Consider the following 18,915-nt stretch of genomic DNA (forward strand, 5'->3'; position numbering starts at 1 on the left):
TTAATCTTCTTTTGTCGGTAGAAAGTACTGATTGTTAGCGCACGACGCACAGAGGGAAAAGGACAATAGGACAGGGACAGTAGAAATTGTGGTTTATGATCTTCCCTCAAATCCAGACCCGGCGAAAAGAGTAATGAACGGTAAGGACGTGGCGCAAACTAAATTCAGCTTTCCACCCTTCAGCAATTAAAGCCCGCCATTCTCCGCGTTCGCCCATTAAAAATAAAACGTCCGGCGCAGAGTCGGTTAACAGTTCTATTCAGCCGAGCCGCGGATAATCGATATATAAATGTATTGTTTACTAATGGGACGAAGCTGGGAATATTTCCCTTGCCTCGGTTTCAACAAGTAGATTCTGCTGAACACGATGTTTTTTATTGCTCAAAAATTTTCATGTTTCTCCATCGACGCGCTTCGTAAAAATAGAGGACAATTTTGAATGGAAGAATGATCGCAGAAAAATATTTATGAAATGAAAATCGAATAAAGGAATCTAGTGTAATGGATTATAGGAAAATGATAATATTGTATGTATTGTTATAATAGTTTTGTAATGAAATACATGGAAATTAGGTGTGTATGCAATAGATAACACTGTGGAACAAATTTTGACCTATGTTACTTTTTGCAATAACCACTATGTGTTTCTTATAGAGTTCCTTACTCTAAATACGAATCCGAAAACCAAATTGCTGGGTCAGGTCTAGTTTTCGAAAAAAACAGGTCACTTCTTATATGTATATGTATAATGTTTAATTGTTTTATAAATTTTCATAATAGTTACGAGAAAGTTTTCACGATCGTCCTGTTTTAAATAATTTGATGTTTGTCTGCAGAATCCAATGGTGCACAGCAAATTCGTGTTGGCCAACCCACTTTTCGTAGAAATGTAACAGAAGTGCATACAAAGTACGCGCATCTACACTTTTTTAAACTTTGATCATCGTTCACAAACATTTAATGATACGCAAAATTCAAAATTTTTATAACTACGTGATCGGGCAAGTCTCCTTTATTTTTTGCGACAAATTTTAACTGCCTATCGTTTTTAGTTTTCACGTAACACTTGGTTTCCTGAAAAATTCGACCGGTTTTACAGAACCCCAGTTTTTTCTAAAACTGGACCTAACCCAGCAATTTGGTTTCCGGATTCGTATTTAGGGTAAGGAACTTTATAAGGATCACATAGTGATTATTGCAAAAAGTAACATAGGTCAAAATTTGTTCCACAGTGCAACTGATACTAAGTTTATTGATATTTATTGTAGAATTTATTGTATCGTTTTTTGGAAGTTCCTAGCAAAATATTTATTTATTTAAGTTTTGAAAATTAGGGGTTTATAAATAGACGATTATAATACCTGTTCGTGCATAAATCAAAATGGACGAAGGCATTTACCAAATAATGTGTATAATAATCGATATGCGTCAAATTGTCGCGTTCCGTAAACTCAGTGCTATATATCCACCGTAGAATTAATTGCAAAGGGAATAATAAACAAGTTTGTTTGTAAAACAATTCTCAGGGGTAAATCGAATTACACCCTTGTCGCTCACCCTGCTCTGTAACACCTTCATCCGCTCCATTGAACTTTAAACAGAATAAACGGATGAGAAATGATCGTTGCATTTTATAGGTTCAACGATATTTGGTACCCAGTTTTCTGGTTTCACGTTTCATTGTGTCTTTTGATACGATGCTCGCACTTCTCGGTGACAATAAATCTTTTGGGAACTTCGCTTGGAACATCTCGAGCCGAGTATCCAGTTACAGAGACTTCAAATGTAAGAAAAAATCTAACGAATTGTTATCGTTTGTAACAAGTAGGATTCAGATGGAACATGGATTTTAAAATTGTAAAAGAGATGTGTAACAATGCGAACCCCTTAATCTACAATGACGAGAGAAGAATTCCAGATTAGTCTAATAAAAATCTTCCTCGCTGAACATGCATCGAGGTCAAAAACTGTTTTATTATATTCAATATCTCACTTTCAAATTTGACACTTAGGCAACCACCTAAAAAGAACTATAATCTGTTTCATTAACTTTAATCGAACTCGTTCAACAAATTTGATTAAAAATTGTGTTTTGCAATAGTAAGGAAGGTGTTTATTGAATTGTAAATATCCCCAGTCCAAAAGTTAGATTAAAGCAAAACTCACGACTAAATAAAAGATAAAAGCTAAATGTAAATATATAACTAAATTAAAAAACTACTTAAAACTAAATAACAAACGAAAAAAGTAAACGAAATAAATGGAACTACGTTGGTAAGAGAAAAGTGGGAGATCTTCCCATTCGATTGGCTAAGTACTTACGAAAGATGGAACATTTCTTCTCATTTCTTGCAATTTGTTGATAGTAGAATTAGCTAGTCGAGCTTAGTCGCAAAGAGAGTCGTATGAAAAAAAATTGAAGAAAGTTAAAGAATGCGTGTCGGCCGTAGGGAATAATATTTTGGCGTGAAAAAGATACAGATCGGCAAATAACAAACGTTACCCTGGATTCGATTAAACCTGTCCGTGCAGACAACAAATCTCCGTGATTTACGTTCGAAGGGTTTCTAAAGACGTAAACGGAGAGGCGATCAAGCTGCTTGACAAGTAAATTCTCGAGATACTGCAACCGACTGCGAGCTTCACCAAATCGATTTTCAGCTTGACGAGATTCGATACGAGCTTTTTAACAAATAATCTCTTTCCCCGTCGCTTATAATTGAACTGTCGATTTCTGATTACGAACACGCAGCAAACAATTAAATCATTCTTGTATTTTCAATTTAGACATAACTGGAACACACGTGGAATTAATTGAATTTTTCATGAAACCGTCTGTTGAATATGGAATTTCGATAAGTTATAATAAGATTCTTAATAAATTCTAATTGTAAATTCTAATAAAACCCTTGATAAGTTCTAATTCTAAGTTCTAATAAGATGGAAGTTTTGTTTAATGAAAAATTAAATAAATAAATATGACTAATTGTACAACTGAAATGAATAATTATAAAGTGAAATTTGAATTCATCTGCTTCATGAAATATAAATACATATCAAACTCTCAAATAATAAATACTAATATAAATATTATTATTTCTTATTTTTATCATTTTTATAGTATTATCAATATTATTATAGTTAACATTATGTATGTAATAATAAATATACTAATAATAAATACTAAACTGAGCCATCGACTAATAATAATACAAAGTATAAGAATAAAATATTTTCGGGTAATATTTATATATACTTTTCTTGGTTAATTTAAATAAGATTTTTTTACGCACATTCAACAAAATCGACAAGGCTGCGTTCCTTTCCTTCCATTTTTACGCGCATTGACGTGGGAAACACGATACCCCAACGAAGGTTTCAGTTAACTCTGCTTCCTCCCCTCCTCCTCCCATTTTTCGCAATTAATTCTTCTAATTCAGGGTTATGGGAATTATCGTGGGAGGTCATGAGTCCGTTTACTGACGCAGTTTCCGAATATCAATGTCTGGCGACGCTTAAACACGTCCAGATCCGGATTTATGATACTTTATTCCATTACAACGTCAACGTTTCGATATTTATCGGAATCGTTTGCCAAATTTTCGAAGGTCAAATCGATACGAAATTCATTTTACCTTGAACTATAAGAACAATTCATTCGTGATTCCCATTAGATTTTATATGTGAACTTTAGTAGGCGGAAAATGCAAATGTTGAACTATTTGAAGTGATAAAAGAATTAGGAAACTCGATTCCTTAATCCGAACTTCGATTTTACTCCCAACATTCGCTTCTACTGGGCGAAAGTAAGTTAAATAATTAATTCCGCGCTTGCACGGTTAAACGAGGAGCCCTCGGAAATTGAGATAACAAGGTTAGTGCTGATTCCGCGAATATTAAATAGTTCTTTGAATTTCTGTTGGCCAGGCTGTTTTTTCCACGGCTAAAACCCGTTCTCCTACGAAAGGAATATGACCTTGTTACATGAATTTCGTTCGCGAGAGAAGGATAAAGAGTGGAATGATGGAAAATTACATTAACAATACTTAGCAAATGAAATAATATTCGAGCGATATCATTGTGATCTTGTTTTAATCAATATTCCATCTGTAGTGATATATCGACAAGGTCCTCTTCAAAAATACCTAAAAGCTTATTCTATTCGATAAATAATATAATTTGGAAATATCAGAAACAAAAACACTTAAATCAAACACTAACATACTACTTAAATTTAATATACATAATAATAACTAATAAATTCTTTAAATTTTCATTTGCAAAATATATTTTTTTCCATTTCCATTTATAAAATGAATCTTTTCAATTTTCACTTATAATATAAATCTTTTAAATTTTTATTTACAATATAAATTTTTCTTACACTAAAAGTTTCGTTTCCAAGAAGGCTTCAGAAGCAGAATTTTCTGTCGATCGACTTCACACCCTTAACCCGCCCACACAAGCTTGATTTTTATTTAATTATTCGTTGCGAAGGGGATGAGGAAGCGAGAGGGGTGGGGACACGCGAATAAACCGGATTAGCCCCGAACAAACCCGATCAAATGCGACGCACGATACGGTTAAGAGGAATTCGATTTCCCGTGAAAAATATTTGTCATCGCGCTGTTTAAATGACAGCTGAATATTTGATGCGGACGCAGCCCGCGAAGACCCATAATACAGGAAGCCATAAATGCTCTAAAGATCTGCGTGCTACGACCCTGGTACACAGTACCCGAAGTAAAATCGACTGGAAAGGACGCAAAGCCTTCGTCCCGTCTTAAAAACGTTCACGAAAATTTACAATCTCGTAAAAAGAAAACTTTTAAAAAATATTAGGTCACCTCATAGGTAACACCGTTTTCTATCTTGCTTTGTGAGATACATTCTTAACCCCTTGTCTTTACGACTTGTTTCTCAACTACGATCGATACCATCATATAATTTTGTATCTTCTATCGCCAAAGAATTTTGTATCTTTTAGTATATTTCCCGTGTAAAATTGTGTTTTCAACTTTCACGTAGATTAGTAATAATGGAATATCAAAATTCACATCGAATTTTTCACTGTTAATAACTAATGCAAGCTTAAACAATAAATAAACACTAAATATATCAATTTGTAATATATACATTCATTACTATATTAAATACTTATTCTTTAATATTGACACTTGTGTAAATTATTTGCACATTTAGTAACATCGTAAAAGTACTATTTCTTACTCTTTGTTTCTACGAGACAACTGTAACAAATGTTGAAAATTAGTATGTAAATGCACGGGTTAAATTTATCTTAAATTTGGTTCACGCTTCGCTGATTGTTTGCTTGTATCGGCGTCATTTTCCTATATATTTTATAATTAGCGATCAGAATGCAATGTGCTAGACGCGCTAATTTGTTGATCCGAGAGCAATCCACGGTGCCAATTGTGATGTAACAACGGTTTCTGTGGGCCGCCGATAAAAATTCATGGAAACCGCCGATACCTCACACGGTTCGCCGTACATCGTGTTTAATCCGAGTTATAAATAGCTGGCCACGGAACGGTGAGCTTCTATATTTCTATTTTAGACACACGAATATTCCTTCGATACATGGGGATTACAGAAACACGGCCGTGCAATTTAATCGATCGAAATATCGCGTGCGAGCGAAATAACATCGCTGGTTTTCGTTTGCTGTTTTAAAATTTCGACTGCAAGTCTCATTGAAAAATCGCGATGAAAAGTTTGTTTGAAGTTCTAATTCGATTTTGATAAAAACTTAATTGTGAACTAATTTGCGACAATTAACGGAAATATTGCTATCGAAGTCTAACAAACGATCAACTGCCGATAAAAGTGTTCATTCTAGATCGACAATTTTGAAAACTTTATCAGAATCAAAATATCAGCGAAATTACAGAAAATATTATTTTTAATATCTTTAACAAAAGAAATAGATTTGGGTTTAATAGAATATATTAGAACTATATGTAATAACTATCTCCTATTATCCCTGATTCTTCAGTGTCGGACAATTGGCCTACATCGAGAACATATTGATAGAATTCAGTTGACCGTAATTTAGTGAAATTCATGCGAATGGTGAAATACATTAATTAACTGTTAGTTAGAATTTCATGTAATAATCTCCACGTTGTATCGGGCAACGATTATAGACGCATTAAACACAATAATCGATCTGGTTTTTGTTTTAAAGACTTGAATATTTAAATATCAATTAAATTTCACCGTACTTTATGCAATTCTACTCATCGATTGTACCTTATTGTTATAACCATCGATATTTATATTAAAGACATTGTTTTCATTATTATTCTAATAATAATTGGGAGATGTCCAAGTTTTTCAATCAATGTTCCTGATCCCAATGATGAAGACGTTCGGAATGTTTGTTCTAGTGACTGTGCAAGCGGAGAGTTCCGGATTAATCCCGAGGAAGTTCACCAGGTTTCTAATATCCAGTGAGCCCGAAGGCGACGATGATAGCGTGGATACCGGCGTCTTCGACATACAGGACGACTCACTGTCGAAGTATTTGGACGTTTGCCCGAACGCCGTGGTGGAAACGTCGAAGGTGCAGAGGGAGGAGATCTCTGTGGCCTGGACCAGCCCTTCCGAAGGTAGCGGTTGCATATTTATCAGGTGAAGGGATATTTTAATAAAAAGCATGAACAACGAACGTATTATCTATTCCTTCATTGACATTTTCTCATTTAGATACGCATGCACATGTGTCGAAAAGCGTAGGTGTGCCAAGAAGTAATCCATCATTTTCTCAATGAATAAATAAACTAGAATATTGAAGAATACAATGAAACGTAGTGTTATTAAATTGTTCATTTCCATCGAAAGGAATTGCATAGGTAGCTAGAAATAGTAGATTACTGATAGATTGGTGCATCTTAGAATTCGTTTAATTCTACGTAGATATTATTTCAATATGGAATCTTTGGAATTTTATTTAACAAAGTAGTCATCGAGATATCTCTTTACACAAACCCGCAAAACTAAAGTACAATTATTTAACTCTAACAATTCATTTTTTAATATATAAAATTACTTCGTTACATTAATGACTACTTCTTCAAGCTTATCTTTCATAAAATTAGGTTATAAAAAAGGAACGTCGTATTATTTGTAATAGGATAAAGCAACAATCATGCAGTAGAGAGATTATTGTTTTAAATAAAATTCTAAAGACGTTCGCACGCAGTTCTAACGCTACGGATGTCCCGGGCAGTGGTTCTCAAACACTGGCCGACGAGTGAAATGTCGGCCACGGTCTCAATAACGCGCGTCCGTTCGCTTTTCTTTTCTGGAGTACAGGGCAACGATATTGGAAACGCCGGACACGTGGTATATGGATGATCCGAACTTAGTTCTGAAGATCTGTCAGGACATGAAAGCCGAAGCGGACGAGCAGGGCCCGGTGCTGCAGGAATGCTGCGCCTGCGAGGAGGCGAAGTACGAAGTTACTTTCGAGGGACTTTGGTCTAGGAATACCCACCCTAAGGCACGTAAGAACCTCATCAAATAAAATCGACAGTCGGAAGTGCATGAAACTCCGCTATCGATCTTATCGTATTTTTAGGCTTCACGGGATGGAAAGAGAGAGAAAGCTTCCTTCTATCTGATTGACATTTTCTCTTTTCTTCAATATACGTTTCTATCTTGAAATTATTCATGAAAGTTCCTGAACAATTGTATGGATGTTTCAACAGCAGCTACTTTGTGAGAAATAATGTTTTTATTTTATAATTGCTTGTGTTTAAGTAGAACGACAGTATTCGAAAAATTGGAATGTCTGCATATAGTCTATCTTATTAAAAAAAAAACGTTATCAATGTTTAACACGTGTAGGTTTTAGTCAGGTTTCCTATTTTTTTATAAAAAGGAAAACAAAGTTCGGTCGCGAACGCAGTTTAGAATTTCGAAAGGATTCCGAGTAATTAACGGATGAGAATTGGTTGCCCGAAAACTATGATCCCGCCACGCTCCCTGAATTCCGGAAAATTGTCAATATTTCATCTGGCTATTTGGGCAACGCTGCGAGCCTTTGATGTTTGTATTAACCGAGAATTCTATGGCGCCGATGCACTTTGCTAGAGACGTTTGCGTGTAGTTGTTATATTCGTGTTCATAACGGGGCACCAATAACGATTATTCAGTTGGTAATTGCACCTCGTACAATTAAATGCGGCGCATTGTGTGGTAAATAAAAACATTGAACATAGTAGTGAATTTATTATTGAATACCGAGAGGAATACCTCGCGCGAATTACCGCTATTTATACAGTAAATAAGTTGGTCGCACCTCACGTTTAATATTAATATCAATCAGTTCCAATGGAGTTAAAATTGAAAGGCAGTTCATTACCGGTAGAGAAATTAATTTGGAAATTCATCTTAAACGTCCTTTGAGACCCGAATGAAAACGTGATTAATAAATTGTATATATTTATAATCACATAGTCAATGGTGTAGAATATTCTTATAAATTAATTAAAATGAGTTTAACTATAAAACGTTATCGCAAGAATGTTTTTTTTTAAAGTGGAATAAGTCCATTTGTAACTGAATGAAATTTTGTTTAATAATTTTATTAATTACTATTGCATAATAAAATTTAACAAGTTTATAGTTTCAAAAACATTGCTCGAATTGATTAACGTTTACCAATATTTGTAAGTTGATTCCAACGCACACCCTTAAATATCTCACTGTACGACAAAATGGACTCATAGCACTTTAAAACAACGACTGATGTATTGTTAACAATTTTCTTGTAATAAAAAGTATTGAGATTTTACAACTAGTTTTAAGGTGGAATTTTATTTGAACTTTTACGAGAACTTTGTTTTAATAGTTCCTTTTTTTCAAACAGGACTTCCCCAGCAAAGGATGGCTCATTCGATTCTCAGATGTGATTGGAGCCTCGCATACGGTGGACTATAGATTTTGGAAATACAACGGCTTAGCTAGTGTCGGTTTACGACAAGTGGCTGAACTCGGGTCGACTCGGAAATTGGAATCGGAATTAAAAGAGCAAGTAAATGCTTCTAAATCATTTTACTACAATCTATCTCTCATCACATTTTTAATAATATTGAAAATTATCAAACAAGTATATTAAATGATTAAAGGAAATAGGTATTTTTAATAAAATGATTAAAACATTTTGACAGTTTTTCAATCTATGGAATTTAATATCAATTTATATTCTTCGCTACCAGAATTTCACCATTTTAAATTTTTATACGTAGACGATTCTTCCGTCTTTTTTTTTATAGAGCGAGCATATCAGAACGATAATCAAAGCCAGGGGAATAAGTTACCCCAACGTAACTGGCAAAACTTTCGCGGTCTTCCGCGTCGACCGGAAACACCATCTCATGTCCTTGGTCTCCATGCTCGGTAAGATTATTTCAGCATGAATTTTTTATATCGTACTAAATGAAACTACTTAAACAAATAGAAAGAAAGTTAATAGAAATACGAAAATACTCATGCATGCATAAAACATTTTTAATAAGATTAATTTTTATTTCTGTATAATTTGTTATTATTAATATTTCAGTACATAGTAAATAAAGCTTCTCTCAATTTCATATTTTGAATGTTCAAACATGTTTTTGCTCGAGTGTCAAATAAAGAAATATACGTTTTTATACATACAACACTAAAACTTTAAACATTTACTTTCTTTAATCGATGTTTAATGATTAGGAATATTCCTATGTGACGATAAATGTAATATCAAAGCACAGGTATCCACAAATCGATGATAATCTCAGAAAGTCTCCGAAAATGAACGTTCCTCCATTACGTGGGAGTATCTTGAAATTACTGACGGTTCTTAAAAGTTTCAGGAACGCTTTGCATTTTAATCGGAAGTTCCAGAAGTTCTGACCAACTTCTGGGCTTGCTGTGCAGTGAATCGTGATATGGAAAATAAAGGAAATAATTTTTCAGACCCGTCGCCGGATTGGATAGTCGGGGTCTCGGGTCTAGAGCTGTGCCGCTCTGATTGCACGTGGATCGAGCACAAAGAACTAAATCTCTACCCTTACGATGTGGGTACTGATGATGGAATCACGTATTTAGTAAGTAAAACTCGCTATTCAAATCTTTGATGGCGTTTCATTGAGAATATTTATGAAAAATCACATTTTTATAGATTGATTCGTGAAAATGTGAAACGACTTAAAGCTTATCTTTTGACACAGGCTTTATAAGATTGAATGTTAAATAAAAACTCTACTATTATTTTATTTTATCACATACTTTTGTAGGTTTATTGATAATATTAATAATTAATATTGTTATACATATATGGAGTCTACAGTTTCATTAACTTAATGCATTGAATATCGTCACTCGAAAACTTCAATTCGATACAATTGCTTCCATCGCGAGGTACCTACAAAACACACAAAATATATTGACACAAAGCAGAAGGTCAAGATTGAGAGAATGATGTAAAGTCTTCTTGAGGAAACTCCATTTATTTCAGTGAAATATAATTTAATAACAAACCCATATTCTTTCCAGTCAGGCGTTAACGCCGTGTAACTGGATTAAACTAGTTTCTAAATAGAATTGCATAACGGAATAAGCAGATGAAGATTAAACGAGGTGCATAAATTAGAACTAATGTTCAGGCTATAAGCATTTTGTTAAAAAGAAAATTAGTTTTAATTTTTCGGCGATCAATTTGAAAACGATAGCGAATACCAAAATTATAGACTTATAGATGTTCCATCTAGATCGCATTCCAAAATGAAACACTAACATAACGTCAGAACAAAAATATCAGAAACATTAAAGGAAACATAAGATGTAAACGAATGATTAAAAAAGTGAATATCGTCGAAACAGTGACCCAATTTGTTGCATTGTTCTGCCGCGTGCCCGTAGCATTCGAGGGGAACAAAATAAACGTCAGCTGTCGCCGGCAGAAAATCGCATAATAAATTTTGACAGGAGTTCCGTCCCTAACAATTGACAATAGGGCTGCGGGTCGCGCGAAAATCGCTGACATCGCAATAATAAACGCGCCCCCTCAACACTTTTCCGGCCGACCGGGAATTTTCCCCCGTTGCGTCGCGGCATCTCTGTGTTCCGGTCTCTAAAACGCGCACTATTTAGTCACTCGTGACCCTGCGATTAATACGAATCCAAGGATCTCATTGTTACACAAAAATAAAAGACAATAGTATCATTTATACTTATTTCAAAACGTTTATAGCATTAAAATTTCAAGTTGACGTTAAAGAACATAGTAAACATTATTAGAACAAACTTTTCCACTGTTGTTCATTACGTGGCACCATTTTGTGTCACACAAAATGGGAGACAGAGAGTTTGAATTTAAACGTATATCTTCTTCTAATTGAGGAAATAACAAATTGTAAATTTTTAGGAATTGGTATATAAATTCTTGTTGGTTTACAATGAATTATATCAAATGGATATTTCATTGAAAATTAATAGAATTTATATAGTAGTTATTCATGAGAATATTGAAGTGAATATTACACTTGCATTGTCTGCAGTCACCAGATTCGGCAACTGATCCTCAGGAGCCCATTCGACGTATAACTTCGTCATTCCCAAACGATTCAAGGTCTCCATTTTACGATCCTTTGGGCTCGGACATGAAACCGCTTGCCAAACTTTACTTGAACCGGCAAAGGCTCTACGAGAAGACCTGCACCGTTGTCCCGGATGAAGTGGCCGACACAGGTGCTACTACTACCCCAGCGTCGTCCCCTAATCGCAAAAATAGCAAGTATTGCCTTTTTGTTGTGTTATTTTATGTTTGGATCCGTGTACATGGAGACCAGATGGGAAGGAAACGTTTAAAGTAGTATTTCACGTCTATCAATTGTAAAAGCATCAGAACTGCGTTTGTCTGAAGTGAGATTTCTAACTTTGATGTTTCTAGCTTTGAGATATCAGAGCATTAGATTATAGATTTCAAAATTTAACTTAATTTTTAGATTGCTCTGTGTAATACTCATAGAGTGGCTCTTATAAGCAATGGAAAATTCATTGGCAAATATTTCCATTACTCGAGAAATAGTTCTTCCCTCTTCAGGTGTCTATGTCACAGATCGTTTGCTTAATCCGTGTAAGAAATGTTCAAGCCGACATAATGGAGATAGAGGTAAACGAAGCTTGGAAGTAAACTGAAATTTTTAGTTTCCTTTTTGCTGGTAGAAAATAGAAGTAGATAATGCCGCTCGCAAAATTCATAGTGTTCTTTTGTTACTTTTTAGTTACTTTCTTTATGGTATTTCATTTCTTTAAACAATGTTTGCATTGAGATCGTTTATGACACGTAGATAAATGCATTCATTGCTCATTATTTATGGCAATGCATTATCTCCCGTTTAATTTATACGCATTGAATTGTTCAGTCCTTTACAAATTATTATAATTATTCATAGACATTACAAAATTATGGGTCAATTAATACTAGTAGGGGAATTATTCGTTCGCGATGTTATTTATGAGAAATTATCTGGATAAAGGATTTATGTCTAATTTCCTGACCTCGGGCAATGTATTATCAAATCGACGACTATCAAAATAATATTTTCGAAAAAATTTCAATTTTAAAAGAAACAAATAAAATATTGCAAATTTTTAATATTTTATGTTTCGAAAAATTCATTGCATCGCGTATCAATTATTTTAGTTTTTATATATCTCCCATCAACTGTTCGATTTTTAACTGATCGAAACTAATATTGTAATCATTGTGATTTCTGACGTACACAGAAGCCTGCAAAGTGACACAATGGGGTCCTTGGAACCCCTGTTCGGTGACATGCGGTCGTGGCGTCCAACTTAGGCAAAGACACTACCGGGACGAAGCCGCTGCCATGTCGAACAAATGCAACGTCGTACTATCCGACAGAGCGACCTGTTATGGAAAGATGCGTAACTGGTAACAATGACTTTTTTAAAGATTAAATGAATTAATTAGTAATCGACCTATTCAGATTCTTTATAATTTGAAACGAACTTTGGAATTTTCACCATATTAGTAATATACAATGATGGTTTACAATAAAGTACTCTAACGTTTCAGAAACTTCATGGTACAACACCAAAATGGTATAAAATCGGAAATTACAAGAATCAAAATTTTCACTTCATTGTCAAGTTACACTGTCCAAACTACGACAAACAGATCAACAATAGTAAAGACAGATCTGAATTCGCGATTTCGTTGTTCTTGATTTTCATTTCACACTTCATGAAGAATCACCCCATAATTTTTCCACTGGTCGCATAATTGCTTTCTCCGTTGGTTTCGATGCAACGGCGAAGCAAAACGATTCTCCGTACCTAACCTCGATTAATCTTAACTTTCCTTTTACATTTTATAACGTTTTATATTTCTTTCTTCGCTAATCTCATTGTAGCAACAAAGCTAGACGATTCTCCGTATCTAACCTCGATTAATCTGAACTTTCTTTTTACATTTTTAACATTTTACATTTCTTTCTTTGCTGATCTCAATGTAGCAACAAAGCAAGACGATTCTCCGTGCCTAACATCGATTAATCTTAACTTTCTTTTTACATTTTTAACATTTTACATTTCTTTCTTCGCTGACCTCAATGTAGCGACAAGGCGAGGCGACTCTCCGTGCCTAACATCGATTAATCTTAACTTTCTTTTTACATTTTTAACATTCTACATTTCTTTCTTCGCTGATCTTGTTGCAGCGACAAGGCGAGGCGATTCTCGGTGTCGATGTTGAACAGCGGTTTATGCGCCCTGAACAATTGGAGCGAGTGGGGTTCTTGCTCGAGCACTTGCGGCCCTAGTGTCAGGACGAGATCGAGAAATTTCGTGGACAAGAAGTATCGGAAACAGTGTAGATCTGCCCCAGATGCGCCGGAGCTGCAGCAAACGACTGAATGCGAGGACGTCCCGCCGTGTCCTGACGCGGACGGCGAAGAGGTAAGAGAAACGTCCACTCCGAAGGAGGACGATGATGACGATGAGTTGGACAGTGGTAACGATGAGCAGGAGAATGATAACGATGAGCAGGACAATGATGACAATGTTAACAATGAGCAAGGCGATGGTGGCGGAGAGGATTACGAGAGAGAGGACGCGGCGGTGGAGGTAGCCGAGGAATGGCTGCAGGTACAGAACACTTGTCTGGGAGTTTGCCAGAAATTGTCACTAATTGATGCGTAACGCACACCGGCTTACTCGTTGCAAGTGTTGCAAAATCCATTGCATTTCGTTAACAATAACAGCTTGATATCGGGGCCGTATAATAGGGACGACGTTACTATAAATATTACTATAAACAGTATTATAGAAATAACTGTAAATGTTGCTATGAATATTGATATAAATATTACTGGAAATATTGCTATGAATATTGATATAAATGTTACTATAAATATTGATATGAATATTATTATGAATATTATTATGAATATTATTATGAATATTATTATGAATATTATTATGAATATTATTATGAATATTGCTATGAATATTACTATAAATATTGATATGAATGTTGTTATAAATATTGCTATGAATATTGCTATAAACGTTATTATAAATATGGTAGAATATTGGTTCATGATTAACAATGATCGATGAAATGAAATATTAAACATTATTGTGCTGACCATTTATTGTCAGTTAAGAAGTAATCAAATCAAACTCTATTAAAGAGTTATTTTATTCTTTCAACGCGAGACAAAGAAGAAGCTCATTGTTCACGAACATCACTAACAAAGGGAAGAATCGTTTATCTTTCAGTAACTCGAGAAACATTTAAATCATCACTAACGAATCTCGAATTTATATAGAAAATAACTGTAAATCATACCTGCACCATTTCTCGCAGATGCATCCATGGCACTGGCATCCTCACGTAAGTGAATTTACTCACGAGTAATCGGGAACGATTGACCATTGAAATAGGAATGATTCAAAAGAACTAAAAAATCATGCTTCCTGAACTTTTAATTCTCATAAACTAATTTTTAATTTTGGAGATCGAATAATTTATAAATATTACAGCGAAGAAATACTTGATAAATAATATTTCTTCTCGCAAAATGATAATCTTTCATTGTGAAAAGTAAACACATTATTTTTTTCTTTTCCTTATTTCTTTAATTAGAATTACAATTACTTGAACTGAATATTCGTTTTACGTTTTCTTCTGTTCATTCTGCACGCAAATGAGAATTCTTACGTACTTCGTTCACAATATCACACCCTCGTTTAACAACTTAATTTCTGAGATTTGTATTATTTCGTATCACAATTAAATATTTCACTTGTTTAGTCCGCTCATATTCATCGCAAAATAGCACCACTATAATTTATTCATTTATACATTTATACATTTCCACTAAAATTCATGTCTCATTGAAGTTATGTCTCATCGAAGCTTCAGTCCTAATTATTTACAATATTTCACAATATATTACTAATTGTGAAACGTCATTACACATGTTTTTAATTAACTATGTCATGACGTACCGATCGAATTTAAAAAAAACGTAGGATTCTTAAAGGATTCGAACTTTAACCCTTTGCACTTGTCACTTTTCATCCTTTCACTATCTATAATTTGAATTTATTCTATTCATTAAAGCTTCAAAAATATTGAAAATAAATGTCTAAACTTCGACCAGAACAAATAATGCTAAACACAATACTCTATTTCAAGTATACACCAAAAAAGGTAAAATTATCGAATTGCCAAGAAGAAAATTAAATCAATTGATCAGGGAAAATTATCTTAGTAAACGTATACATGTTCAAAGGGTTAATAATTCGAAAATGTTTGAATATTTATGTACAAAATATCATTTTCCTCAATTTATTCCCCCGTTAGAAATGTCCCGAGGATCGGTACACACAGTGGTCACTGTGGTCCCCCTGCAGTTCTAGTTGTGGGCCTGGTGTTCAGCTGCGATCCAGACTTTACAATAAAAATTGGAGCAGCACAAGTTACAACGACGAAGACGCTAGTCTCGAGGAATGCAAATTGCAACAAGCTGCCTGTGTGGCGAACATCCGAACTTGTGACTTTACCAAGGAAGAAGCTGCAGGTGAGTCGTAAACAAATGTTTACCTGCGAATACTTTATTTAAATAGAAAGAGAGGAAAGATGCATTAATAAATGTTCCCAAAAATCTTTAATAAACAGTCTAAATATTCTTAATTATTAAGTTTAGCTGCAAACAGTTTATAGTACATAAATAATATAGAACACATAATAATAAGAGAAACATATTGCAACTCGTATGAACCGAAAATTATCAAAATTGTGGAATCAATTTCGCAATAACATTCAGCACATTTCAAAAGCTTTCAACCACTTTATCAAAGGTCCCTTTGTTCCCTTGAAATTGCTTCTGCTATCGAATATATGACGACTGCACCTTATGATCTTGGAATATGAGCTTAATAATAAACTCGTGTGATAAACTTATGAAATTAGTAAAAGTGAGTTTTTGTAATTTCCAGCCTTTTTTAACTGAACATGCGATTAAAATATGAAATTAAAGTTTCAAATAAATTGAATATGCTAGTAACACTTTGTCTGCTGGCTTGGTAGAATGAAGATATGTCACTAATACCGGCGACATGTTACTTAATCATTGTAAAAGGGAGTAATTATAATTATAATACAATCACCAAAATTTCAACAATAATATAATTAATACAATGTTAATTCAATTGATAAGTTTCGAAACATTTCAGTCGATAAGCGTTGCCATTGGACATTCTGTTATTCGAATCGCGATAAGTAAAATGTTAAAATATTTGAATAAATAAAATAACGAAAATATTTAAATATATACCAATATTCACTATTATAAAATAATTAATTTAATTCACTATTATAGCTAAAATATATATCGCACTTAGGTGTGCTTAATTTAATTCAGAAACTGAATTCATTCCAGAAATTTGCAGTGAACCAATGAAGAGAGGAGACCACTGCAAAGGCAACATTTTACGCGCGTATTTTGATAAACAAGCAGGTCGTTGTCGACTGTTCAGTTACTCTGGCTGCGACGGAAACCGAAATAATTTCCAGACCGAACAGGACTGCAAGAACGTCTGCGGCGATTTTCAGAGTAAGTACAAATCACTATTAAGAGGCTTTAACTTCCATTAAAAATGTAGTAAAACTTAATTGTGCAATTGAAACATGGAACTACATTTAACTATTGTATGAGCAACAGAATGCCCATTTTTTTTATATTTCTATTAACAACTTTCTATGGTTTTTTGAATATATTACGAAATCTCTATTCTTCTACATTTCACTTACATTTCGGAAATAAAAATTTCTGCAAAATATTTGAAATTGCTGTTACTTCAGCAAACAAGAATATTTTGAGAACTAAAAACGTTTAATTCACGTATTCTGAGTTTCAAAAAGTTCCAATGATTAACAATGTTTCGCGCGATAAGTATTATGGAAGGTATTGAAGTGATTCGTGAATAATTTCGTTGACAATTTATGAATCTAGTCATTTGTAACGAAATCTTTTTACCTTGCTTTGTACACGCTTGCTCGTAAAACGAAGGAGAGCTAAGAACGAACTCGTCGACAATGGTGAAAAACTATAAGGTGTCACTCAGCAGCGTTCTCAGCTATCACATACCTGCACAGGGGCAACGCAGCTCGAAGACGAAACGAGCTCACCAGGGTGATGCTGACTACAGTCAGAACAAAGTTATTTGTTTTTTCAAGATCATTCAAGATCAAGTTATTTTCAAAATCAAATTATTTCAAGACAGTAGGAGATGATCTTGAACGGACAAATAATCTTTGGTCCGACTACTATCTAAACATTTGTTTTACTTGCATTTAAACCAGCAAACAATGGCATTAACACGTTCACTGTTCTAATATCCCAGTTTTAATTTACAGAAGAACAATAAGCTATTTCGTAAATAATTAAAAATAATGTTCTTTTAAAGATCAGAGAGTATTACCCTACAGAATCCAAAATGGCTTCTGAATTAGACGTATATATTGAACAAAAAACGTATTATATTTTGCAAAATATTTTGAATTTAAAATTTTAAATGACTTTACACGCTTAGCAGGACATGTTAACATTGAGGAAGCATATTGATAATGAAAAATCAGCTAATTTTATGCTATCAACTTGTTAACATGACTTTCAGTAGAAAACTTTGATTCATACCTTATCTAGAATCAATTAGATTTTAAATCTGTTTATGTCTCAATGTCAATATTATACATAAAGTATGGTAACAGGTAATATTTAATTTTTTTTTTCATAAAAGTCATTGTTATTTTTTTTTACAGAGAGTTTAGAATTTAAGGGCATGCAGTCGGAGAGTCAAGTGATGGAACCACCAGAATCCGTCGAAGATGTTGACTGTCAAGTGTCCGAATGGAGTCAGTGGACACAGTGCTTAGGAAGTAGAGGATACACATTTACTACCAGAGAAATTACGGTAAACGTTAACAATATTTCTACTCCATCCAGTAAAACTCACACTAATTTTTAAATGTTGGTTTTGTAAAAATATCATTGCGATCTGTTCTTTCAAGTTTTACTTCTACATCTGTGTTAAAAACCCGATTTAATTTTTCATCAACTTATTGTTATCCTTTTTATGCAGGTACCACCTCAAGGTAATGGCAAAAAGTGTCCAAAGAAGCTTCACCGTAAGAAAAAATGCCACAAACTCCCACCATGCTGTAAGTGATATAGTTAGTGAACCAATAAAACATGAAACTTATTAGGATTAAATAAAACGATAATTTGTAGCGTTAAAAGGCGATGGCACAGGACCATGTTCTGGGCGAAATTCAGTGGCAGTGGAAGATGAAAGTAAGTCTTAGACATT

The 18,915-nt window shown here is 34.0% G+C and overlaps 1 protein-coding gene across 6 annotated transcripts in view; it reads left to right on the forward strand.

Annotated features, from left to right (window-relative positions):
• LOC116427633 (spondin-1) overlaps positions 1–18,915 on the forward strand; it is a 35,746-nt gene that overhangs the window by 15,666 nt on the left and 1,165 nt on the right. The window contains exons 1-15 of one of the 6 annotated variants that reach the window (XM_031978203.2): positions 4,744–4,854; positions 6,411–6,654; positions 7,339–7,525; positions 8,897–9,061; positions 9,303–9,426; positions 9,985–10,115; positions 11,568–11,799; positions 12,799–12,967; positions 13,755–14,181; positions 15,908–16,124; positions 16,986–17,159; positions 17,616–17,738; positions 18,368–18,519; positions 18,688–18,766; positions 18,837–18,899. In XM_031978203.2, the coding sequence (XP_031834063.1) occupies positions 7,373–7,525; positions 8,897–9,061; positions 9,303–9,426; positions 9,985–10,115; positions 11,568–11,799; positions 12,799–12,967; positions 13,755–14,181; positions 15,908–16,124; positions 16,986–17,159; positions 17,616–17,738; positions 18,368–18,519; positions 18,688–18,766; positions 18,837–18,899 (2,209 nt within the window). In that variant the 5' untranslated portion in view covers positions 4,744–4,854; positions 6,411–6,654; positions 7,339–7,372. Of the gene's footprint in view, positions 1–4,743; positions 4,855–6,410; positions 6,655–7,338; positions 7,526–8,896; positions 9,062–9,302; positions 9,427–9,984; positions 10,116–11,567; positions 11,800–12,798; positions 12,968–13,754; positions 14,182–15,907; positions 16,125–16,985; positions 17,160–17,615; positions 17,739–18,367; positions 18,520–18,687; positions 18,767–18,836; positions 18,900–18,915 lie in introns of those variants that run through there. The other 5 variants (XM_031978204.2, XM_031978199.2, XM_031978202.2 and 2 more) reach the window with 5 other exon arrangements.

This window comes from Nomia melanderi, chromosome 1, assembly GCF_051020985.1.
Source record: "Nomia melanderi isolate GNS246 chromosome 1, iyNomMela1, whole genome shotgun sequence".
NCBI classification, from domain to species: Eukaryota; Metazoa; Arthropoda; class Insecta; order Hymenoptera; family Halictidae; genus Nomia; species Nomia melanderi.